Genomic DNA, 24,754 nt, shown 5'->3' with positions numbered 1-24,754 from the left:
GAGAAGTTCCTTCTTCCATGACTCCTTGTGAGTGGCATGAGTGGCCAGAGTTCAAGAAAAGGGTGGGGACCAGTATTGCCAATTCAGCAGTTTCCGGGTATATAAGCCATCTGGTCCCTGAAAACATCCCAGACGGAGGACACAGGCTGTGAGCAGGCAGAGAAGCAAAGGTCGTAGTGCCAGGGACAGTGACGGAACTGAGACATGGAGGCCGGCCCAGCACCTGAGGACAGGTACCACTCATGCCTTAAAGCACCCTGCTCTGAGCCCCTCCTCCATTCTCCCCGATGGGACTCACTTCTCCCCTGGGGACTCCTCTGCTTCTCCACCTCCATCTTGATAGTCCATCTATGTCCAGCCAGGAGCCTCAGTTGATGCCCTGCTTGCTTGTCCTAACCACTTCCCATAGGCCCTGGGCTTCTCCTGGATGGTCCAAGTTCTTCATCTTCCTCTAATCCCTTGTGAAAATTTTTCTTTCTACTCTGAAGTATACTTAGGAAGTCATGTTTTGATTTATGTTTTTTTTTATAAAGGGCATTATTGCTTTCATAATTAGAAGGAAAATATCACCTGGCCAGGCGATGGCACAGTGGATAGAGCGTTGGACGGGGATGTGAGGACCTAGGTTTGAGACCCCGATGTCGCCAGCGTGAGTGCGGGCTCATCTGGTTTGGGCAAAGCTCATCAGCTTGGGCCCAAGGTTGCTGGCTTGAGCAAGAGGTCACTTGGTCTTCTGTAGCCCCCCAGTCAAGGCACATATGAGAAATAAATCAGTGAACAAATAAGAAACTGCAACAAAGAATTGATATTTCTCCTCTCTTTCCCTCCCTGTCTGTCTGTCCCTATTTGTCCCTCTCTCTGGCTCTCTCTGTCTCTGCCACAAAAAAGAACAATGTCATTGAGTTATATGAGAAAAATAGTTGGGCATTCCCTTTTCTCCTCTGGTTCCACTGAGGAATGTGCTTAGCCAATGCACTGTGTGGCTCAGGTGAAACCGGAGACATGAGGAAATAGCACCATTGGGCCCACATCAAGCAGGGAGGTGTGTCAGCAGGACCAGGGCACGATGGTCATGCCAAGAATGGTGACCCAGCCTACTCTGGGCAGAGCAGGAGGCCCTCTCAGCGTTCTGAGCACCCCACACTGCTTCTGGGGGGAAATCCTGACAAAAAGACTGGGCTTCTGTCCCCAGGATCCCTAGAAAGGGTCAGAGAGATGTTAGGTGGCTCCAGCTCAGTGAGTGGATGTCCATCCTCTGTGGGCCTAGCTGGAATATGGGGTCCAGGGAGGAGCTCAATGGAAAGGGGAAGAGAGCTGGGTGATCCCAGGGGAAGCCCCATGCCTTTGTTTCCTCCCTCCTGTGTCCGCAGTCCCCGGATGAATAGAAACACCTTCAATGAGAACTTCAGAGAGGATATGGAGAAGAAAACATACCTGTGTTACGAGGTGGAGGTCTTTGAGGGCGACAACCCGAGCCCTGTGACAATGTTGAAGAGATACCTGAAAAATGAGGTGACCGACCACAGTGGGCAGGGTCTTCCGTCGGGGATATTCAGGGAGACGGTTTTCAGTGCACATGGTGGTGCCGTCTCCACGGCATCAGGCCTTGACCTTGGAGCTCACCTGCCTCCTCCCTCTGTCCTCAACTGTTCCTCTCCTGCCTGCAGAGCCCGGCTCAGTGAGGCTCCTGAAGACACAGACTGAGTGAAAAGTAGAGGCGCTCCAGAAACTCAGTAATCAAGATAAATCGTTTTTAATGCAACATTTTAAAAATAAAAATTAATGCAAATTTCATGATGAAAAAAATATGAGTAATTTAAATGAAGGCTGCGATTACAGTGCCATGTTATGCCATACTTTGTTGATGTAAAATAACAAGTTATCACTGCTGAGCTGCCCTTTATCAAATGCTGACATCATGGGTATCATGAGTTTTGCCTTATATTTGACCATGTAAATCCTGCATTGAAATATTATTCATCTTGAATCAGAGCTGTGCTCTGCCCTTTAATTCTGTGCTGGGGGCCTGTGCCTTACCAGCCTCACCCTGCTCCTGCTGTACCCCTGTTCACAGTAAGTGACAGAACACTTTACTCTCTCTTCTGTGCTCAGCCAGGTTGCCATGCTGAGATTTGCTTCCTGAATCGGATCTCTTCTTCGGGACTGGACAGGGAGAAGCGCTACGTGGTGACCTTGTACATCTCCTGGAGCCCCTGCTATAATTGTGCCCAGAAACTGGTGGAGTTCTTGGGCAGGAACCAAAATGTGACCCTGCGCATTTTCGCGGTCCGCATCTATGACATCTATGTGGAATATGAAGAAGGACTGCGTAGCCTGGATAGGGCGGGGGCCCAAATATCCATCATGACTTCCGAGGGTCAGCATGGGACTCCCAGGTGTGGAAGGGGGCAGGGACAAGCCTGGGAGAAGTTTCCAGAGAGACGTGTGCGGGGTGAGAATCCCTGGTGGAGAAGCTTATTTGCGGGGCGGTGCTGGACCTGGAGGGACTGGGGGATTTCCAGGAAAAGAGAATTGGGAGGAGAAAGGTGGTCCTGGGGAGGGAAGGGAGGAGGTACATGTGCAATAAGGACCCAGGACTTCCTGGAGGAGGGTGATAGGACACCTCAGATTGTGGTTGGAAGAAAGAATTTTTTTTTTTTTTTTTGTATTTTTCTGAAGCTGGAAACGGGGAGAGACAGTCAGACAGACTCCCGCATGCGCCCGACCGGCATCCACCCGGCACGCCCACCGGGGGCGACGCTCTGCCCACAAGGGGGCGATGCTCTGCCCCTCCGGGGCTTCGTTCTGCCGCAACCAGAGCCACTCTAGCGCCTGGGGCAGAGGCCAAGGAGCCATCCCGAGCACCCGGGCCATCTTTGCTCCAATGGAGCCTTGGCTGCGGGAGGGGGAGAGAGAGACAGAGAGGAAGGAGGGGTGGGGGTGGAGAAGCAAATGGGCGCTTCTCCTATGTGCCCTGGCCGGGAATCGAACTCGGGTCCCCCGCACGCCAGGCCGACGCTCTACCGCTGAGCCAACCGGCCGGGTCTGGAAGAAAGAATTTGAAAGATATGCTGAGCACCTTGGGAGGAAATGATGATGGGAGACTGTGTCCTTTAGAGTCAGAGAGCATGTGACCCTCCCTGCTCTCTAGAGCTGGAGTTCACCTTTACTTCCCCGTGTCCTTACCAGAGCTTAAGCACTGCTGGGAAACCTTTGTGGACCACCAGGGACAACCATTCCAGCCCTGGTTTAACATCGATCAAAACTATCAAATTCTAACCCAGAGGCTGAAGAGCATTCTCAATGTGAGGTTCCTCCCTCCCTGCTGCTCCCCTGCCCTCTTCCCTCCTCACTATCTCTCCCTGCCTTCCTTTCCCTCTGCTCAGGGCCTCCTTGGGTTACCTGCTCCCTCCTGGGGCACCAGCTCCATCCCTGCTTTCCCTGCTCACAAGGTCCCTCTGTTGTCTCACTCCCTGTGGCCCTCCTGACTTCTCCATCTTGGTAACTGCCCCAGACTGGTTCTCTGTTCACATCTCCACCTGCCTCGCTCACTGCTTCCTTCAGCTCTGCCTTCTCCATCTAGACCCAGGGAAACTGAAGGATGGACTTCAATCTCTCAAAAGAAGTCAGAAGTCTTCTGGGGAATGACGAATAAAACACTTTCTTCAAGAGATGAAAACTCACCATTTGCCACCAAGTCCAATCTGATCCAAAGAAACCAGCAAAAGACAATGAGCTTATAGAAATTTGTTTTTTAAAAATTCAATTGATCTACTTTTCATTTAAAATATATGATATGTTTCAAATATACACCAGTAAGCGTCTACTCAATACTCTCAGAATCACTTTTGGTTTTTACAGAAATAAGTATTTTCATTGATTATAAATACAAAGCAATAAAATGAAAGGTTAAGAATCTTTCACATAATGTCTTCACCTCTATAAATGTATCATGAAGTCTAAGCAGTTCAATAAATACTTGCAAATGGGCAAATGACTTTCTTTTCTGTAGGTACCATCATGGGAGGGCAGTAGTCAAACTAATTCCTACTGTCAAATAAAAATCAATGTTGAAAGGAACAGAATCTGCAATTCAAAAACCTAAACTGATTAACAAACTATCACAAGTATAGCAGTGCTGTTTTTGAAACAACAGCCCACACAGTAAGAGATGAGAAAGACTGAGTGTAACTCTAGGGAAAAAACATTCAAATTGGCAGTTATAAGGGGGGCTGGGAATCACTCCAGTCCTCAGGCCATTCCTCATCCACTGCCCTGGACAGGAAGCCAGAGGGAGGGGCTCCCCTGCCAGAGGACCACCTCTGGCCTTTACAGAACCTGGGCCCAAGCAGAACCCATCGCAGACACCAAACTTCCCCACCAGGTCTCTGTGGAGCCTGAATCATGCTGAGTGAGCCCCTGGCAGCTGTGCGTCCTGCACAAGGTGTTCTGGGCAGTGGAGGCCCCCAGGTCTCTCCTCACAGACTTCTGCTCACATGTCGGGGTCAACCTGTGTCACAACCTCACACAATAACTGTGAGATGTTGGTGGCTGAAACATTTAGTTTGAGACATTGGAAGGATAGAGAATAAGTCACAATGACTATGGCCAAAGAAGGAGAACAGGCAGCCAGAGGAAATAACTCATAGACAAAGTGGAGAGATGGAAGAAATGGAGAAGAGAAGGCAGGGGAGGGGCAAGGCAGGGCTGAGGGCCAAGGGGCAACAGGAGCCTGAGGAAAGGACACTGAAATAGAAGGATGTTGTCAGGGGACTGAGGCTCCCAGTGACAGAAAGCTGCCTAGATGGGCTGACAGCTTGCTTCACAGAACAGGACCTGTGGGAAGGTGGAAGGCAGTGGGCCTGGCTCAGTTGCTCAGTGATGCTGCCGGGCACCTGGCCACTGCCCTGTCCTCCAGCTCCACTCTTGGGCTTTGTCTCCTCCTGCTGGTCTCCTCCAAGCCTCCGATGGCTGCCCACATCCAGACGTCATGCCTCTTTCCAAGTGTGAAAAAAGAGACAGGGCCAACCCCAGAGCATTCAAGCCCATATATCCTTTTGATGGACAACAGTGACCTTCCATGAGGGGTGGCTAGTTGGATACCCTGGACATCACAACTCCCAATGGTGTTTGCTTTGGAGACGCTTGTTTGCTTCAAGTCGTTCTTTTTTTTAAATTAATTAATTAATTAAAAAAATTAATTTTAATGGGGTGACACTGTTAAATCAGGGTACCTATGTTCAGAGAAAACACCTCCTGGTTATTTTGACATTTGATTATTCTGCATTCCCATCAACCAAAGTCCGATTGTCTTCTGTCTCCTTCTATCTGGTTTTCTTTGTACCCCTCCCCTCCCCCGAGATTTTAATGTTTTGAAGATTCATCATTGCTTTACAACTTGAAGAGCCTCTTTGGGACCATTGATTCAATTTAGTGAACTGGAGATACAATGCAACATAACAGTAACCACGAAAATTCAAAAATAGCAAACATAAACAACGTGCAAGCTATCTCATTCTAATTCTTGTTCCTTCCCAGGTAATAAATCTCTACTAACTGGTAGCTTTTAAGATTTTATTTTTATTTCTGATGTTCTGATGTCTTACAAATGTACTTTTATTTTGAGTGTGTGAGAGAGAGACAGAGAAAGGGAGATAGAGGAGAGGTAGAAGCAGATGAGTAAGAGCAGGCAAGTCTTTAAAAAATATCTCAGGATTGTGAGACTGTTAATACTTAATTCTCTTTCCCTCAGTTCTCAACTTTCTATGGAAGCCTTTTGTTCTTTCATGGGCCAGTAGGTAGGAAAGGGGTGTAAGGAACCCACCAGGCAAGTTCATAATCTGTGCCTATGCTAACTCACACCTGTGCTGAGCTGGGACACTGATGCCAACATCCTTCAGGTAGTGATCCTCTATCTTCTTAAGTGGAGATAGGATAGAAAACTAAGCGAGAAATAATGGCAAATGTGGCCTCTTTCCATCATACCTCTTTCCTTTCCGTTGGTTTACTTATTGGCTTTGACCTTCAGAAAGCAGCACCGTGATTGGATGATGGGGTGGGCATCAGAGCTGCTTGGGAACATTCTGGTGCTCCTTCCTTGAGCCCATGGTGGAGCTCCACTTTCCAACACCTTTGAGATTAGCTTTGGCCAGTAAAATGTGAGAAAAAGTGACACATCACTTCTAAGGAGAAGCTTTAATAGCCATGTGCCTAAATGTGAGAAAAAGTGACACATCACTTCCAGGGAAAAGCTTTTTAGCCATGGGCCAGGTCCCTGTCAAGTGGCTGAGAGAAGTCTAGGTGGAGAGTTGGGGTCAGCTAGTGTCCCTTAGTGAGGACTAAGGGGTAGCGTCCCCTCCACACCCACCATGGGCAGTTAACACAAGCAAGAAAAAGATGTCATTTATTTAAGCCACTGAGATCTTGGGGACTGTTTGTTACGACTAGAACAGGTAGGTGCACATGTAAATAAAGAACATGGATCCCTTTGTTAATTTCACTCCCTGCAGCTTACACGGATCAGCAGCCAGCAGAATCTCATGATGATGTCCCCCATCTTCTAAGGACCTCTTTAATACTGAAAGACACGTATATTTTCAAGCTTTCATTACCCATTCTTTCATTTTTTTTGTTTGCCAATCACACACCGAAAATCAGAAATATTCTCAGCAGACCCTTTATTGGTACTGGTTTTCAACAAAAAAAAATTTCAACAATATTAGAAAAGGAAGCTAATATTGGCTTTAACATCTCCCATGTAATTGAAATATAAGGATCTATGTAAATTTTAGAGATTTCCAGTGCACGGAACTTGCTGTGCGGTCGGCGGAGTCTCCAGCATCGCCACGTGAGGCGCGATCCTCCATCAACCTCTACCGAGTGGCTGTGGGGGTTTCTCCAGGGAAGGGGAGGGCTGCAAAGAGGAGGGCTGCCGGGTGGGAGACGGGTGCAAGGGGCGGGGACTACCTGGCAAGAGGCGAAGAAGCCCACACAGGTACCCGCGCCCCAGGGAACCCCGGGGTGGCTCTCTGCGCGCCGCCCACTGCTCCACTCGCCACCGCCCCCCTCGGGCGGCGGCCGGAGTAGCAGAGAGAGAAGGACCGGCCACCGCATCTAGGCCAGCCCTGCGGTTGGAGAGAGGATGGAGCCTCAGCAAAAGCCAGGCGGTGCTGGGAGGGCAGGTTTACCAAGAGCCTGGAGTCCAGGAAAAATTAGGGAGTTGGCGCAGATTTGAGCAGAGCCAAGACTACAAATTGTTAACTTTTTAAAAACACGATTCCTATTAAGGGCTGTTGCACTTCGGGAAAATTGTTGCCACCGTTTCGAAAACGAGGTCCTGTACCATAAAAGCATTGCAGGTTGTATATTGATGTTCTCACTGTTACTGACACATTAGAAGGCTAAGGAAGCCTTGAGAACACGAACAAATAATGCAAACTCCACTGTCCCTTCCCTCCAGATCACTGAGGACTGCGCAGGCTTCTTCCTGGCTCACACGGACGATGATAGAGAGTTCACCTGACACCCTGAGCAATCAGCCAAGAGAAGATACTGACTCCTTGTAGGGGCTCTTTGTAGAGGGAAGGAGTGGCTCCCAGAGGGTGGGGGCCCTAGTACACCCTGCCTGCCTCTAGTCGCACCCCCTGGGAGGGTCTGCGGAGATATGATGGCTTCCAGAGACCTTTTCTCCCTACTAGCTTCTGTGATTGTAAAGACAACACCCACTCACTGTATGCAATTAGAAAAGCAAAAATTGTGGGACAGCAAATGATCCTTATTGCCTTCTAGAGATTGTGAACGTTCTCACTTTATCTTTAGTTGTTAAATATTTTATTTTGTTTTCAATTTACAGAAAGTTGTCTATGAAGAGCATCTGTACACCCAGAGGCAGATTTAACAGCAGGGCACTGTGCTAGTGCCCTGGGCCCCGACTTCTGAGGGGCCCCACATAACCCAACTTTACACTTTTTCTAATGACACCAAATATTGTTTCATATGTGCAATTTTAACATTAATAGTACATAATAGTTTTTATTTATTTAAAAATATGGTTAACACGTATTTTTATTTTCCTTCTCTTTTTTCTAAGGGGCCCAATATTTTCTTCTGCACTCGGGGTCTCAATGGATCATAATCCACCTCTGCGTACACCTGTTAGCCAAATTCACCTGTTGTGAACGTTTCCCCATTTGCTCGAACATTTTCGTGCTCGCTGCCTTCTGTCGGCTATCTAGTATCAGGATAGCTAGCTATCTCTGTCTGTCTGCCTCTGGTCATTTATTTCATTTAGATCATAAACTTGACATTTTGCTGCATTCAGGTGGACCCCCTCCTTTGTACAATATTCATTGCTACGATTATATGAGAGAAGAGGCCTGAGTTTTGTGTCCCTGACCTACTCCAGGCCCCAGAATTGTAGGCCAGATGTGTGGACACCTAATTCATACCATGGCATGTGCTGATTGGCAGCTGTGTGCACCCTCCCACAGCCAGGAGGCACGGGTGTGGCTGCACCCGGTGCTGCGGGCAGACTGCCGGGCTCCCTGTCTGCTGCGGACATGCACACAGCTTCCTTGTGTTATTGCCTTTGCCTTGTCTCCTTGTGAAATAAGTGCATTAGGCTATGAAAGTGCAGATAGCAGTGAGAGGAAATCTAGTGGGTGGGAAAATGAAATGCAGTTCAGATGGACCTGGGGTTCACAAAGCAGGAGGAAAGGCACAGCTGTGGGTCCCTGTGTTGGGAAGACGTGTTCTCACTGATGAAGAAAACAATGGTTTAAAATAAGTATTAAGTGCTAAAACCCAATAGCCAACAATTGAGTCTAAAAGGAAAGCTAGAATTAGAGATTTTGAGAAATAGTTTAGTTCTCCGGGAATGGAATCCTCCTGATGATGTAGAAGCTTATAGTTCCTTTGGAGTTTCTTCAGTGACCTCTTGAGGACTATTTTATTTTCAAACTCTGATCACTTTTTATATTATTAGAAATTCATTAAATGGGTCGTTTTGATGACAAAGTTATACTACTGTGAATGTTGCTAACATAGGCTGCACTTATAATAGAAATAATCAGTTAGTAGGAATTAAGGGTCAGAAAATGTTCTTTTCACAATTGACGGTGTTCTCACAACCTGTCTAGGTTACCTGTCTTTTTGGTCATCAGATCTGAAATAAGGATATTGTCTCTGCATGTTTTGTGAACTTTTAAATTCATTTTGACGTAGTTTCAGTTGATATTGTGAAAGATTAGCACGCCCAATGCATTGTCTACTAACTGCTTACAGAATGAGCAGGTGAGCATACTTCTCTAGCAGGAAATACAGAAGGCCCAGGAGTTTTTGCAAAGGTAGGAATAACAGGTTTGGCAACACATGCAGGAAAGAACCGGGTGTGATGCACAAAGCCCAGGTAGGGAGCCTGGAGGGCCCAGGCTGGAGAAGCCTGTCAGGATCAGTGCCTGGGGGGAGGGATGCCAGAGCACCTGAGTGACTAGGGCTGAGCTGGAGAAGACCCAGGGAGAGGGAAGGCAGAGAAGAGGAGCCCTTGGGGGAAGGACCTGACTTCACCAGCACGAAAGCCCCTGGCAGCAGAGGAAAGATGACATTGCTAGGCGGCTGTGGCGTTTGCGGGGCCTGATGAGCCTCGTCACCCTTAGTTTCTGTCTCTGGCCCTGATTCTGGATTCCGTGTCTTTCTGTTTCCATCCCTTCTTCATTTGCATTCTCTGTTTCCAGAGAGCACACTCATTCTCTGAGTTGCCACATATCTGCAGATAGAGTCTGTGCTAACACATGGTGAGCCCACCCATCCCAGACCTGGTTGCATAACCTGCTCGGCCCACAAACACACGTGTGCGTACGCAAACACACACACACACACACACACACACACACACACACACACACACGCTGTCCTATAAGGGACCGGCTTGCAAAGCATCCAGGACTCACCTGTTGCCGCGGCTCTGACCGGCCCAAAGTCACAGCCCCAGTGCTCGCTCTGTTGCAGGTCCTGTTTGCCCACCCTTGGCCATTCCCGGAAGCCAGTGGCCTAGCATTTTGCCAGGAGCTTTGAGGAACAGATATGATCAATTTGGGTGGCAGCTACCAAATTCAGGAGGAAAGGGGCAGGTCTGCAGTGGGTGAGCAACCAGGTGCCCTTTCCCTGGTGCTCTGGAGGGCAGGAGAGTTCAGCCTGATCAATGTAACCTGCAGGGCCCTGGAGCAGGGCTTCCCAAAATGGGGGTACACCGAGTGGAGTCGCTTCACTGGTCTGGGAATCAGACCTCCGGCTCTCATCCCTGGCTCTAGGCAGAGAGGAGAAGGAACAGTGTTTGAGTTCTACCACCGCCAGTCTGTGCACAGTTACTCCATGTAATCATTGAAGTAATCACGAATGGGACGTAGTTTTATTACCACAGAGGAAACAGCAGCACTGAAGGTAAAACAATGATATCCCCATGGTCACCCAGAAGGTGAAAGCCAGAGTGGGTGTGACAGAAAGATCCAGAAAGCTGGACAGCCTATGCTAGGTCATACCACCATGGTGCCCCTTGGATGTACACAGGACTCAAACTCAGACTGCAGGCCCCTTTCTGGTGTTGTCCAGGGCCCTGTGGATACACAGCCAGGCCTGTGCAGGCCCTTCTCCTGGGACCAGTCCACAGTACATGATTCCCTTCATCATTTCCAACACTCACCAAGACAAGCTTTGCCTTTGCCACATCCCTTTACATAGGCCCCTTTTTCTCTTCTTTGCAACCTCCTGCTCTTTGCCTCTCTTCACACAGGGGACAGGCCACTGCGGTGCCCAGCTTGGACATGCTAATGTGGAAAGGTTCTCTGGAGGCCAGAATGAAATCCGAGTTTTACTGAAGACCCTTGGTTAGGATGACTGATGAACCCTGACTCATCATCTTTTGGGGTTCAGTTTTCATGGGATCGGCTCTTATTACCTGGACTGATTCCTTTCCATGTGCTGTTTCGTTTCTCCATAATCCTAGAATAAAATCGTGAGAGTGAGTTTATTCTATCTCACTGAGTGAGCAACATAGGGCTCTGACCATGGGCTCTAGAGCAGAATTTCTTTTCCTAGCAATGTAGTCACAGGTGGTGTTTGATGCCCAGGTGGACTTTAGCTCTGGCAGCCTGAACTTGTCTCTCTCTGGCTTTGTCAGCCTAGAAACCTCTTCTTCTGCTGTGACTTTATTAATATTGCATGATTCAAGACCTGTTTACTCAATAAAACAAGTATAATAGTAAGAGATACCTCCTGGGAAAGTTTATAGTTTCAGTCTCACCACCAAGCCTGCCCAAGTCTCACCACCAAGCCTTCCCTAATCTCTCTTCTGCAGAGAAAGAAGCACTTTCTGTTTAAGTTTTCCATCACTTTATTAATGTGTTTATTTTTTGACTAATATTAATTGAGTGTCTGCTGGGTGGTTGGTTGCTCTATGACACCGGGGTACAGATCTGACATGAGTGCAGGGGGCTCCACACCTCAAGGGGATTACGTCATGGTGGAGGGAGGCAGAGAGGAAATAAGAAAACATGGGCGTTTGTGAGGTTATTTCACCGCAAAGTAATTACTGGAAGGAAATACACGGGATGCCCTCATGGAGACGGATGGGCGGAGCTATTTCAAACAGGGTGTTCAGAGCAGGTGGCTTCTGCACTGAGACAGGAAAGATAAGAGAGGGTAAGCCCTGGGAGGACACTGGACAGAGACAGCCCAAGTCAAAGGCCCTGAGGCAGGAGGGAAGCAGAGAGAAGTATGCCTGGAAAGCATATGGGAGCAGGAAGTTGTGGAGACTTGGTCATGGGGAGGAGCTTAGATTTTAAAGTAAGTGCAAGGCTCTACGTGCACATTGAATGAAGGGAAAAGAGTGGAAGCTGGAAGGTTTTCCCATCATATCAGTGAGAGTGGTGGTGGAGAGTGTGATGATGGAGAGTAGTGGGTGGATGGGGTTGGATTAGAAATAACAGTGATTGGTTATGGATTGAACATTAAGAAAAAGAGGAATCAAGATGGGTCTTCGGGTTTGACTCAAGCTCACTGTTCATGGGTAAATAAACATTCTTTACGCAGTTGGGAACATCTGAGAAAAATAAGTTTTGGGAAAAAAATCCCACAAGGCATTCTATTTGAGAAGGTGAAGTTAGCGGTGCTCATCATACATCTGAGGGCAAATGTCTAGTAGGAAGCTGGTATCCAAGTGTTGAGCTCAGGGAGCAGGACAACGAGAGATACAGGGCCGTGTGCCTTGGGTGGAGGGGTGGGCAGGGCAGATGGAGTCTCCAGGGAGATGGTGTGAGACACAAAGGGAGGACCAGATCTAAGAGAGGAGGAGGAGCTAGGGAGTGAGCAGAGCAGAGGAAACCCATGGGACGAGGCTGTCACCAACAATGAGAGAGGAGGACGTCCTAATAAGGAGGCTGTGTTCAGTTATGTCACTTGCTGCAGGGTGGAGGGACATGATGAGGACTGAGAAATATCTCTTTCTTTGGCAACATGGGATCATTGGTGACCTTGTCAAGAGTAGTTTCCTGGGAGTGATGAGGACAGGAGCCTAATGGTTGTGAGATGAAAGATAATGGGTGACAGGAAACCAGGGACAGAACATGTAGACAGTGATTTGACTTTTTATTTCTATGAAGTGATGTTTTACTTTTCTAGGAAGAGAATGGTCAGAGATGTTACTCAAAGGGGAATTTTTATTTGGGAACGTTGGAGATGCCTGAGCACATGGCTTGCTGATGGAAAGGGTTACTCTATGATCGTGACAGTGCAGAAATCTACAGAAGAGAATCCCACAGAAGAGAGAGGAGCTGCGTTCCAGAGCCCAGACTGAACGTTGCACTTTGTATGAACAGATAGCCTATGGCAGACCACGGAGTCAGGAATTTGCCTCTTTTGTTCAATGTATATCCAGCCCCTAGAATAACACCCAGCACATAGGTGCTCAGTGAAATGCATATTGAATAAATGAATGTGGGCATGAATGGAAACAGGTTTCTAGATGCTGAGGTGACAGTGAAGGGGTCACTTCTGCTTCTTTTGGCTCTGGGAAGGCTGAGAGTCAGAAGGAGTGGTGGTGAAGGAGAGGGTCAGTGTTGCTTCCCCAGAAAGATGTTGACAATGTCTCGTCCAGTTGACAATGTCAACAGAATTGATGCTCACTAGGTTTCCAGATATGCTTGTATGCATTTTCAGTCCCTGGCTCGTACCAGTCTCTTCTGAGGACAGCAGCTGGTTACCTTCTCTGGTGTTTGTATGTTGCAAGGAGTGCTCCACTTCCTCATTTCCTTTTCATAACTTCACTTTCAACCATGTTTTTTTGGACTGAAAAATTTTTTTTCTCCTTGTAGTGAACAAAAGGCAAAGATGAGATCAATCATGGTGAATTTGATTGTATAAATATTTGATTTGATTTTCATCTGTGAATTCATTTAGATATTATACTTCATGTCCTTTAGAAAAACTTTTTCCTTATTGAAGATATAAGCTTTGCGACTTTTTCCTTTTTTTAAATTGGTGTATAACTTAGAATTAAGTTCAAGGTCTTAGGCTTCCAGGGAGTTTAACCAGTATAACCACAGCCTGCACTGTGGTGGGGCTATTTCTAGAATCCCTGATGGGGAGTCCCTCATGGCCCCTCCCAGCTGTTGCCTCTCTAGAGGGAACCCATGTTAACGCTTTTATTATCATAGATTGAGAGATTGATTTTAGATCGGGTTTGAACTTCATATGAATGGAATCAGACACTAGGAATTATTTCATTTTATTCTTTTTAAAATTTTTATTAATTTTAATTTATTGTGTTAACATTGATTCAAGTGTCCCACTCAGTATAACTCTCTCACCCCACCCCCTTTTCCCCATTATCATCTCTTTGTCCCCCTCCCCCTAGCTCCCTCCCCTCTTCCCTTTGGGATTTGCTGTCCTGTTATCTGTATCTATGTGATATATATATATATATATATATATGTATATAATTTCACTAATCCCTACACCTCTCTGATCCCACCTCCTTATACTCCTTCCCTCTGACAGCTGTCCGTCCAGATAGCAGGAATTATTTTAGATTTGACCTCTTTCATTCAATATTATATTTTGGAGTTCATCCAGTGCTCCCTGGAGGCTGATGCTGCAGCAAGAAGTAAAAAACACCTCCAACAACATGTCCGTCCTCAGCCGTCCACCCATGAGGACAGTTGCCACCACCTGGCAGCCGCCCCTCCCTAGATCTGCACATGGCTGATGGGTCCTCATCAAACCCTTGTTTCAGGTTTAAATTGAGGCTCATCTACACGCTTTTCCAAATGGTGCTGTGAAATTCAAATTGTCTTGGAGCTCTACAATCAGTGTTTGTGTAGTGTTTATAATGACAGGGGAAATGCCAAGACTTTTTGTTGAATTATATAGATATTATACCTGTTAAGACTATAGGTTTACAAAATTGTTCTATATATTAGCACTGATAACGTCAAATATCTGATCATGTACATTTTCTGCAATGACAAAAGAGTCTGTTTAAAATTTTATTAGCTACACTTACCAGGAATGAATTTGTGATGCCCACCTCATCCCACTGCCATGTGACACCACGTCTCAGGACTCACTCTGGGCACATGGCCTCCAGTGCTCTCAGTCAAAGGAAAAGAGCATGTCTGTGCCACTGATTAAATGACACCCACTATGTATTATCTTGTGTGATCAGAGATCTCAAGCTAGGGGGAGATTTGAATGCAGGAATAGATGTGAATGGAGGAATGAATGCAGGTGCACAGAGTCTGCCCCATGCGGGCACGGACTGGCGCTGCGGGTTTCTACCTTTTTTCTGCCCAGTTCCTCATCCCTCCTTTCCTACTCTTGCCACACAAACCAGCTTCACTGCCTTGTCCTCGGAGAGGAGAGAAAATGGGTAAATGCTTTGCCTTTATATCCCTCTGGTTGAGGACAACCTGTCCAGTCATGTCCCCAATTCATTCACTAGGGTCTCCAAATTAATCACCAATAGAAATAGTGAATTCCTGGGTTTCCCACCAGTCACCCTACACACAGGTAACAGCAAATATGCATTGAAAGGATGTGCAGGCTCAGAAGCTCTGGGGTTGGACCTGTCTTCTTTCTCATGTTCCCTACCTCAGGATGAGATGTGACATCTGGAGGTGAGCAGCCACCTGGGAGTCCTGAGGGAACCAGCAGAAGACAAGCATGAGGGCTGAGACTGGGGGAGCATGGGCAGCAGACAGTGCCCTGACACAGGGGTCCTGTTTCCCTGAACAGAAGAGGGAAGCTGGTATCGCCCCCCTCCCCCACAGGCTTGTCTTCTAGAGGCAATTTGACTTTCAGCCCCTCCAGGCGAGGAGGGAGCCTGTCCTGAGAGGCAGCAGACGGCTTCATCTCCGTCTAGGAAGGGAAGGGGGGTACAAACATGTGCTGAGTTCTGCTTCCAAGTCCACCATGATCGGTTGAGAAACTGGACACGAGGCATTTTTACCCCCATTACACGGAGAGAAAAAAGGCTCTGGAGGCACAGGGCTCGGCCAGGACGGCACCGGGAACTGAAGGACACAGGATATGCACCTTCTCGGGAAGGGGCCCTGCGCTCTTTCTCTCTACCTCCAGATCATGATGGACAAGGAGGACTTTCTTTCCTGGTTCATTTGTGACTCCGAGCTCCAGCTGGCCATGTTTGATCCCGACGGGGCTGCCCCTCTGTCCCACTGACTGTCCATCCTGGCTCCTCTTAAACCACCCTGTGCTGACCCAGCACTCCCTCCCAGGGGTCGTGTTAAACTCCGGTAGAGCTGGGTCAGTGCCACTGAGTCCCACCCTGGTCCCTGTGCTGAGGGACACTAGCAGAACACGCTAAACACCTAGATGGTGTCACCCGGGAACCACCTCAGCCATCAACCAGGGGAACACTGTCTGATTTATGGGGAGCCAAGGTCAAGAGGACAGAGGAGACAGGCAGGGTCTCAGTGCAGAAAACACCTGTTTGTGTATCTGGAGGGGAGCCCACCTGAAAAAAAAGGGGACACTGTGTTAAGGCTTCTTCCTGAAGAATATGAAGAGCCAGCCTTAAGGGTAAGCAGCCCGCTTCTCAGTATAGAGGGTTGTATCTGGAACATTAAGTAAGTCTTTTAAAAAAAATTTCTCCATCTTGCTGGAGTCTTCCACCAAAGTGCACAATGGTTCGAGAAGAGAGGAAGGATCTAGGTCACCGCATGGGAGAGGGTGGGTGTATAGGGGGGAGGACCCCTGAACAGGCACAGGCTGTGCTGGGATTAGTCCCGTTCCCCTGTCAGGAAACTGGAAACAGAGCAGGGTGCCCTGGGGAATCCCAGACTGGGGTCCAAGACCCTGGGCTCACTCTGTTCTCGTCTTTCTGGGCCTGGGATGAATGATCTCTATGTGTCCAGAGTCCGGGCCAGGCTGCTGGGTGTCAGGTCCCAGGCTTGCTTTCCTGTAGGTCAGTGGTCCTCAACCTTTTTTGGTCCACAGACCAGTTTAATGTCAGAAAATATTTTCATGGACTGGCCTGTAGAGTGGGACAGATAAATGCACAAAATAAAGTTATGCGACCGGCGTAAAAACTGTGGTATTTTTTAATATAATTGTTGAACTTACGAGACAAGCATCAAGAGTGAGTCTTAGACGGATGTAACAGGGGGTATCTGGTCATTTTTTAAAAATAATACATTGTTCAGACTTAAATATAAATAAAACAGAAATAATGTAAGTTATTTATTCTTTCTCTGTGGACCGGTACCAAATGGCCCACGGACTGGTACCGGTTTGCGGTCCGGGGGTTTGGGACCACTGCTGTAAGTGGCCTTCCTGCCCTACAGCTCAGCCCAGGGTCTCAGCCATGTTCCTAGGCTGTTTTACATCCCTTGTCCAGAAACTGTTTCATGGGCGAAGCTCTGAGACTGGGGTCCTCGTGAGATGTGGGACCTGAGTCTGGGACAGAGAGCAACAGAGAGTGGGGGAGCCCTTCACCCAAAGTAAGACCACCTGTCCTGTATTCAGGTAGCCCTCTTTACCCAGAGACACTGTAATGTATACATTTCTTTTGTCACTGTCCCAGAGATGGAGATGCGGTTTCTGTCACAGCCCAGAATGAAAACCAAAAGAGCAGATTCAAGGTTGAGGCTCTTCTCGTAAACCACACTTCGGAAGTGGCGACATCCTCTGTTTTGGTCAGAGGGGAGGCAGGCATCTGGGTGTGTCTGGGGAACCCTGAGTGTCGACATCCTCTATTTTGGTCAGAGGGGAGGCAGGCATCTGGGTGTGTGTAGGGAACCCCAAGGGAGTCTGTGTACTTGGTGTCTGCACCAGGGGATTGGCTGGGTTTGTTTGCAGTGTGTGAAGCCTGTTTTTTTTTGGGGGGGGGGAGGGGGGTTGTAATACCTGTGATTTTTAAGGTCCTGAGGCTATCTAGAAGAGGAGCCAGCTGATAGGATACACCCCAAGGGGTCACTGCCTAAAGATGGAGGCAAGATATCGAGCCTCGCGACAGCCCAGCAGGAAAGTGTGCCAGCTGCACCTTCTCCCTGCCCAGAACCCTCCTGCTTCAGCTCCTGGCTACCAGCCAGCCCCAGGCCTCCCCGCTGCCTGGTTTGAATCCTGACTCTGCCACATGCCAGTGAGGTAACCCTCAGCACAGAATAAACACTCCACATTGACTCCTATTGTTCATATTATTCACTTTCCCAATGTACATTGGATCCACAGAGACACAGACAGATAGGGAGAGAGAACCTGTAATCCATCCAACATAACCCTTTTGGCTTTTTTCCCAAGACAAGGCTGAACCACCTCGGGCCTCCCATGCCCACCTGTGACCCCTAAGGAAAGTGACTAGAGGCTCTCTCTGTCCTTCAGGTTCTGACAACCTGACATTCTTCCTTCCGCAACCTGTGGTTGTCACCTGTCACTGAGTTGTGGGCCAGTAAGGATGTGGCTCTGTTCTTAGAGGGTCCCACCTCCTGGGGGTGAGACAGATGTCTCAGGTCTGTGAGCTCCTGGATCCATTTCTGATCCAAATCAGCTCCCTCTGTGGTGTATACAGTAGGTGCTCAGTAATGTGTGTGTGTGCAAATTCAATGACTTTCAGAGACTGGGAGTGATGGAAGGACTTTGGAGAAGCAGGAGTCCAGCTTCCATCCAGGCTCTCAGGAGAGGATGCAGCTCACTGTGATAGCTAAAGCGTCCCGGGCATTTGCCACTGGGCTGAAGTTTTCTCACATGCTCTTTGTTTTTCTTTTATCTCTGGGGTCTTCTGCCGCACAGAAAATCCCATTTTATAAAGTTGGAGGTGCTCTCAGGGCTCAGCTCTGGACAATTATCTTCTCCGACGTGTGTCTTCGGTCTCCCAGATGGCTGCTCACCTCTGAGCATTGGGTCTCATCTCAGGGAAAAAGAAGAGGACAGGGCAAAGCCCAGACCTTCTAGTGTGTACGCCCTGTGATGATGGGTGTTGTTGTCTACCGTGAGGGTGACAGAGGACAAACCCATGAATTTATAGTTTCTATTGGTGGTTTCAGCTGAGCCCCATTGGACTCCTCCCTCTCTGATGTCCTCCTGCTCTCCATCTGGACATCCCCAGCCCTGTCCCCCATCATCTCCTCTATCCAAGCCCTTCTCTCTGGGTCTGGTTCTGCCCCTTTCCCTCTCAGGCCCCATCCGGACTCCTCATCCCTGTTTCCTGGTGGACCCCCCTTCCCACAGCCCCTCTTTCTGCTCCTCCTGCTTCCCCAGTGTCTGAGCAGGTGCATTCATATTTCCTGTGACAAGTCTCCACAGCGATGCTTTAGTCAGAGGACAGGGACTTGACTCTGGGCCCAGCCTCTTCCATTCTCGAGGAAATTGGACCTGACTTCCCTCCAGGTCTCAGGCTCTTCCTTTAAAACACTGAGGTAACGACAGTGACCGACCATGGGGCTGCAGAGACAATTGAATGACAGTGAGAATGTCAAGTGATTAGGACCATGTCTGAGATAGTTATTCCCCAACAAATGATGATTTTTCTTTTAAAAAGAGAAGAAATCCCTTGTTTGATAAATCACTCCACGCACAAAGAATCGACCAATGCTCTGAATATTCTGCTCACACCACGCGCAACCAGGCCCCAGGGAGGCCTCAGTGGAGCATTGGTGGCTGAGACCCAGGACAGGGCCAGTTCCTGGGGATGGGTGGGTGTCCAGAGATGTATTCAGCCAGAGGTGCAGAGGGAGAGGCGTCAAGGAGGGGAGGTTAGCCATTGGGGTACAGGCAAAGGAGCACACAGAGCACAGTACCAGGGCCACGGAGGGGTCAAAGCCGTGGCTTCTGCTCTGTGTCTGTCCCTGGGCATCATCCTGCCCTGCACTGGCATGTGGCAATGACTAATTTGCCTTATTACAGTCATGATCTTACCTTAAGATGTCCAGTGGGAACTCAGTTGCCACATAGCACAAGAATCAAGCTTAGCACACAGCTGTGTCTGGGCAATGGGCCAAGTACTACTCTGACTCACATATAGGCGCACACATGTGTACATACATAACAAAAAGTAAACTCCTGTGGTTCCCTAGACATACCCAGAAGCCTCTCCCTGCACAAAAGAAACTCAGAGGATTACGCCATTTCCCAAGGCTGGTTTGCAAGAAGACCTTCGTCTTCAAATCGGCTTCTTTGTTTTCTATTTCTGCGCTCTGTTGAAAGTCCCTCCTCTATTCCTGGAAGGAAATGACCAAGATGCATGCACTCTGGGAACAGCGGACAGCCCGGGGTAGAAGTCACGTGGTCATACATTAGGAGAAGGGTCCCCACACTCTGATGTCAGAGTGCACATTCCAGGCAGATCTGACCCCTCACAGTCCAAAACCTACCTCCCCAGGAACCCTGTTGCAGAGCTTTGCCCATGACACAAGGGCCCTGAGATCCTGAAGAGAGTATGTGACAGAGCCTGAGAACACTGTGGAGACTCAGGGCTGGGCATGATCAGCCTGCCTTCCATCCTGCCTCTAAGGTGGAAAGGTAACTTACCGGAACCTCATCTAGAACAGCTACTTCCCAAGTTGGGCACATCCCCTGGGAGGGAGTGCTGGGCCAGCATAGGGTGGTCTAAGGAGAGCCAGAGTGGACAGTCAGTAGGACAGAGGGGCAGCCTTGTCAGGAACAAACATGGCCAACTGGAGCTCAGGATCACACATGAGCCTGGAATATGAAGTCCTCCACATCCATCATGACCTGGAGGTGGAGAGAAAGAATGCGGGGCCCCTTCCCGAGACGGTGCACATCCTGTGTCCTTCAGTTCCCAGTGCCGTCTTGGCCGAGCTCTGTCCCTACTGATTTTTTCTTTTCTCTTCGTGTAATGGGGGTAAAAATGCTTCGTGTCCAGTTTCTCAACCGATCATGGTGGCTCTGAAGAAGAGCTCAGCACATGTTTGTCCCCCCTTCCCTTCCTAGACGGAGACGAAGCCGTCTGCTGCCTCTCAGGCAGGCTCCCTCCTTGTTCACAGCCCCCAGGTCCCTCTATCCAGCAGGCCCCGGGGAGTCTGGACCAGACGGTGCCCTGCACTGATTGCTGTGGGTCCGGCCTCTACGGGCTCTGTGTCCTGTGCCAGGGCCTTCATAAGAGTATGAACACCTGTCCTCTCACCTCCTATCTTGCTGTGCCATGCTGCCCATAGTGACCATAACCTCCAGGACCTCATTGGTCCAATGTCAATCCTCATCACATCCAGGTAGGGCCTTTGACAGAACAGACAATTCAAAACCTAACTGGTCCTTGAGGGCATAGGATATGACAGTTAGGCAGAGAAGTTCCTTCTTTCATGACTCCTTGTGGGTGGCATGAGTGACCAGAGTTCAGGAAAAGGGTGGGGCCCAGTATTGCCAATTCAGCAGTTTCCGGGTGCTCTGCTGGTATATAAGCCATCTGGTCCCTGAAAACATCCCAGACGGAGGACACAGGCTGTGAGCAGGCAGAGAAGCAAAGGTCGCAGTGCCAGGGTCAGTGACGAAACTGAGACATGGAGGCCGGCCCAGCACCTGAGGACAGGTACCACTCATGCCTTGAAGCACCCCTGCTCTGAACCCCTCCTCCAGGCTCCCCGATGGGGACTCACCTTCTCCCCTGGGGACTCCTCTGCTTCTCCACCTCCATCTTGATAGCCCGTCTATGTCCAGCCAGGAGCCTCAGTTGATGCCCTGCTTGCTTGTCTTAACCACCTCCCATAGGCCCTGGGCTTCTCCTGGATGGTCCAAGTTCTTCATCTTCCTCTAATCCCTTGTGAAAATTTTACTTTCTACTCTGAACTATAGTTAGGAGGTCATGTTCAGATTTATGTTTTTGTTTTTATAAAGGCATTATTACTTTCATAATTAGAAGGAAAATATCACCTGACCAGGCGGTGGCGCAGTGGATAGAGCGTTTGACAGGGATGTGAGGACCCAGGTTTGAGACCCCGAGGTTGCCAGCTTGAGTGCAGGCTCATCTGGTTTGGGCAAAGCTCACCAGCTTGGGCCCAAGGTCGCTGGCTTGAGCAAGGGGTCACTTGGTCTGCTGTAGCTCCCCAGTCAAGGCACATATGAGAAATCAATCAGTGAACAACTAAGAAACTGCAACAAAGAATTGATATTTCTCATCTCTCTCCCTGCCTGTCTGTCTGTCCCTATTTGTCCCTCTCTCTGACTCTCTATGTCTCTGCCACACAAAAAAAATGTTATTGAGTTATACGAGAATAATAATTGGGCATTCCCTTTTCCCCTCTGGTCCCACTGAGGAATGTGCTTAGCCAATGCACCATGTGGCTCAGGTAAAACCGGAGACAAGAGGAAAAAGCACCATCGCGCCCACATCAAGCAGGGAGGTGTGTCAGCAAGACCAGCACGATGGTCACGCCAGGAGAGGTGTCCCAGCCCACTCTGGGCAGAGTGGGAGGCACTCTCACAGCTCTGAGCACCCCACACTGCTCCTGCAGGGAAATCCTGACAAAAAGACTGGGCTGGTGCCCCCAGGATTCCTGTAAAAGTGTCAAAGAGATGTTAGGTGGCTCCAGCTCAGTGAGTGGATGTCCATCCTCTGTGGGCCTAGCTGGAATATGGGGTCCAGGGTGGAGCTCAGGGGAAAGGGGAGGAGAACTGGGTGATCCCAGGGGGAGTCCCATGCCTCTGTCTCCTCCCGCCTGTGTCCGCAGTCCCCGGATGGATAGAGACACCTTCACTGACAACTTCAGTGACTGTATGAAGAGCAAAACATACCTGTGTTACGAGGTGGAGGTCTTTGAGGGCGACAACCCGAGCGATGTGAGAATGTTCAAGGGATACCTGAAAAATGAGGTGACCGACCACAGTGGGCAGGGTCTTCCGTCGGGGATATTCAGGGAGACGGTTTTCAGTGCACATGGTGGTGCCGTCTCCACGGCATCAGGCCTTGACCTTGGAGCTCACCTGCCTCCTCCCTCTGTCCTCAATTGTTCCTCTCCTGCCTGCAGAGCCCAGCTCAGTGAGGCTCCTGAAGACAAAGACTTTGAGTGAAAAGTAGAGGTGCTCCAGAAACTCAGTAATCAAGATAAATCGTATTTAATACAATATTTTAAAAATCAAAATTAATGCAAATTTCATGATGAACAAAATATCAGTAATTTAAATGAAGGCTGAGATTACAATGTCATGTTAGGCCATACTTTGTTGATGTAAAATAACAAGTTATCACTGCTGAGCTGCCCTTTATCAAATGCTGACATCATGTGTATCATGAGTTTTGCCTTATATTTGACCATGTAAATCCTGCATTGAAATATTATTCACCTTGAATCAGAGCTGTGCTCTGCCCTTTAATTCTGTGCTGGAGGCCTGTGCCTTACCAGTCTCACCCTGCTCCTGCTGTTCCCCTGTTCACAGCAAGTGACAGAACACTTTACTCTCTCTTCTGTGCTCAGAGTATACCCTGGCCAGGTTGCCATGCTGAGATTTGCTTCCTGAATCAGATCTCTTCTTCGGGACTGGACAAGGAGAAGCGCTACGTGGTGACCTTGTACATCTCCTGGAGCCCCTGCTATAATTGTGCCCAGAAACTGGTGGAGTTCTTGGGCAGGAACCAAAATGTGACCCTGCACATTTTCGCGGTCCGCATCTATGACATCTATGTGGGATATGAAGAAGGACTGCGTAGCCTGCATAGGGCAGGGGCCCAAATATCCATCATGACTTCCGAGGGTCAGCATGGGACTCCCAGGGGTGGAAGGGGGGCAGGGAGAAGCCTGGGAGAAGTTTCAAGAGAGAGGTGTGCTGGGTGAGAATCCCTGGTGGAGAAGCTTATTTGCAGGGGTGGTGCTGGACCTGGAGGGACTGGGGGATTTCCAGGAAAAGAGAATTTGGAGGAGAAAGGTGGTCCTGGGGAGGAAAGGGAGGAGGTACATGTGCAATAAGGACCCAGGGACTTCCTGGAGGAGGGTGGCAGGACACCTCAGATTGCAGCTGGAAGAAAGAATTTGAAAGATAAGCTGAGCACCTTGGGAGGAAAGAGAAAGGAGATAATAAAATGATGATGGGGAGACTGTGTCCTTTAGAGTCTGAGAGCATGTGACCCTCCCCGCTCTCTAGAGCTGGAGTTCACCTTTACTTCCCCGTGTCCTTACCAGAGCTTAAGCACTGCTGGGAAACCTTCGTGGACCACCAGGGACAACCATTCCACCCCTGGTTTAACATTGATCACAACTATCAAATTCTAACCCAGAGGCTGGAGAGCATCCTCAATGTGAGGTTCCTCCCTCCCTGCTGCTCCCCTGCCCTCCTCCCTCCTCACTATCTCTCCCTGCCTTCCTTTCCCTCTGCTCAGGGCCTCCTCGGGTGACCTGCTCCCTCCTGGGGCACCAGCTCCATCCCTGCTTTCCCTGCTCACAAGGTCCCTCTGCTGTCTCACTCCCTGTGGCCCTCCTGACTTCCCCATCTTGGTAACTGCCCCAGACCGCTTCTCTGTTCACATCTCCACCTGCCTCGCTCACTGCTTCCTTCAGCTCTGCCTTCTCCATCTAGACCCAGGGAAACTGAAGGATGGACTTCAATCTCTCAAAAGAAGTCAGGAGCCTTCTGGGGAATGACGAATAAAACACTTTCTTCAAGAGATGAAAACTCACCATTTGCCACCAAGTCCAATCAGATCCAAAGAAACCAGCAAAATACAATGAGCTTATAGAAATTTGTTTTTCAAAAATTCAATTGATCTACTTTTCATTTAAAATATATGATATGTTCCAAATATATACCAGTAAGCGTCTACTCAATACTCTCAGAATCACTTTTGGTTTTTACAGAAATAAATATTTTCATTGATTACAAATACAAAACAATAAAATGAAAGGTTAAGAATCTTTCACATAATGTTTTCACCTCTATAAATGTATCATGAAGTCCAAACAGTTCAATAAGTCCATGCAAATGGGCAAATGACTTTCTCTATTGTAGGTACCATCATGGGAGGGCAGTAGTCAAACTAATTCCCACTGGTCAAATAAAAATTATTAATGTTGAAAGGAACAGGATCTGCAATTCAAAAACCTAAACTGATTAACAAACTATCACAAGTATAGCAGTGCTGTTTTTGAAACAACAGCCCACGCAGTAAGAGATGAGAAAGACTGAGTGTAACTCTAGGGAAAAGACATTCAAATTGGCAGTTATAAGGGGGGCTGGGAATCACTCCAGTCCTCAGGCCATTCCTCATCCACTGCCCTGGACAGGAAGCCAGAGGGAGGGGCTC

General features: G+C 48.7%; 2 protein-coding genes across 2 annotated transcripts; both read left to right on the top strand.

Annotated features, from left to right (window-relative positions):
- The first annotated feature begins 204 nt into the window (after positions 1 to 204).
- Positions 205 to 3,984, top strand: LOC136319257 (DNA dC->dU-editing enzyme APOBEC-3A-like). The gene is made up of 5 exons (XM_066252593.1): positions 205 to 233; positions 1,371 to 1,512; positions 2,113 to 2,377; positions 3,190 to 3,305; positions 3,584 to 3,984. The coding sequence occupies exons 1-5, from the start codon at positions 205 to 207 to the stop codon at positions 3,596 to 3,598; spliced, it is 567 nt and encodes a 188-aa protein (XP_066108690.1). The 3' UTR covers positions 3,599 to 3,984.
- Positions 3,985 to 20,970: 16,986 nt separating this feature from the next.
- On the top strand, positions 20,971 to 24,226 carry LOC136319942 (DNA dC->dU-editing enzyme APOBEC-3A-like). Its single transcript, XM_066253080.1, has 5 exons — positions 20,971 to 21,052; positions 22,191 to 22,332; positions 22,935 to 23,211; positions 23,637 to 23,752; positions 24,031 to 24,226. Exons 1-5 carry the CDS (start codon positions 21,024 to 21,026, stop codon positions 24,043 to 24,045), a joined length of 579 nt encoding a protein of 192 aa, XP_066109177.1. The 5' UTR covers positions 20,971 to 21,023; the 3' UTR covers positions 24,046 to 24,226.
- Positions 24,227 to 24,754: the final 528 nt, after the last annotated feature.

Source organism: Saccopteryx bilineata, chromosome 1, assembly GCF_036850765.1.
Source record: "Saccopteryx bilineata isolate mSacBil1 chromosome 1, mSacBil1_pri_phased_curated, whole genome shotgun sequence".
NCBI classification, from domain to species: Eukaryota; Metazoa; Chordata; class Mammalia; order Chiroptera; family Emballonuridae; genus Saccopteryx; species Saccopteryx bilineata.
The sequence above is the reverse complement of the archived record's forward strand: the minus strand, read 5'-3'. Positions and strand labels throughout refer to the sequence as shown.

Excerpts from the sequence above, each read along its gene's own strand:
- LOC136319257 (XM_066252593.1), top strand. The coding sequence starts at position 205 with ATGGAGGCCGGCCCAGCACCTGAGGACAG. Across the intron at positions 234-1,370 it reads GGCCCAGCACCTGAGGACAG|TCCCCGGATGAATAGAAACA; the intron begins GTACCACTCATG and ends CTGTGTCCGCAG. Across the intron at positions 2,378-3,189 it reads ATCCATCATGACTTCCGAGG|AGCTTAAGCACTGCTGGGAA; the intron begins GTCAGCATGGGA and ends TGTCCTTACCAG.
- LOC136319942 (XM_066253080.1), top strand. The coding sequence starts at position 21,024 with ATGGAGGCCGGCCCAGCACCTGAGGACAG. Across the intron at positions 22,333-22,934 it reads AGGGATACCTGAAAAATGAG|AGTATACCCTGGCCAGGTTG; the intron begins GTGACCGACCAC and ends TTCTGTGCTCAG. Across the intron at positions 23,212-23,636 it reads ATCCATCATGACTTCCGAGG|AGCTTAAGCACTGCTGGGAA; the intron begins GTCAGCATGGGA and ends TGTCCTTACCAG.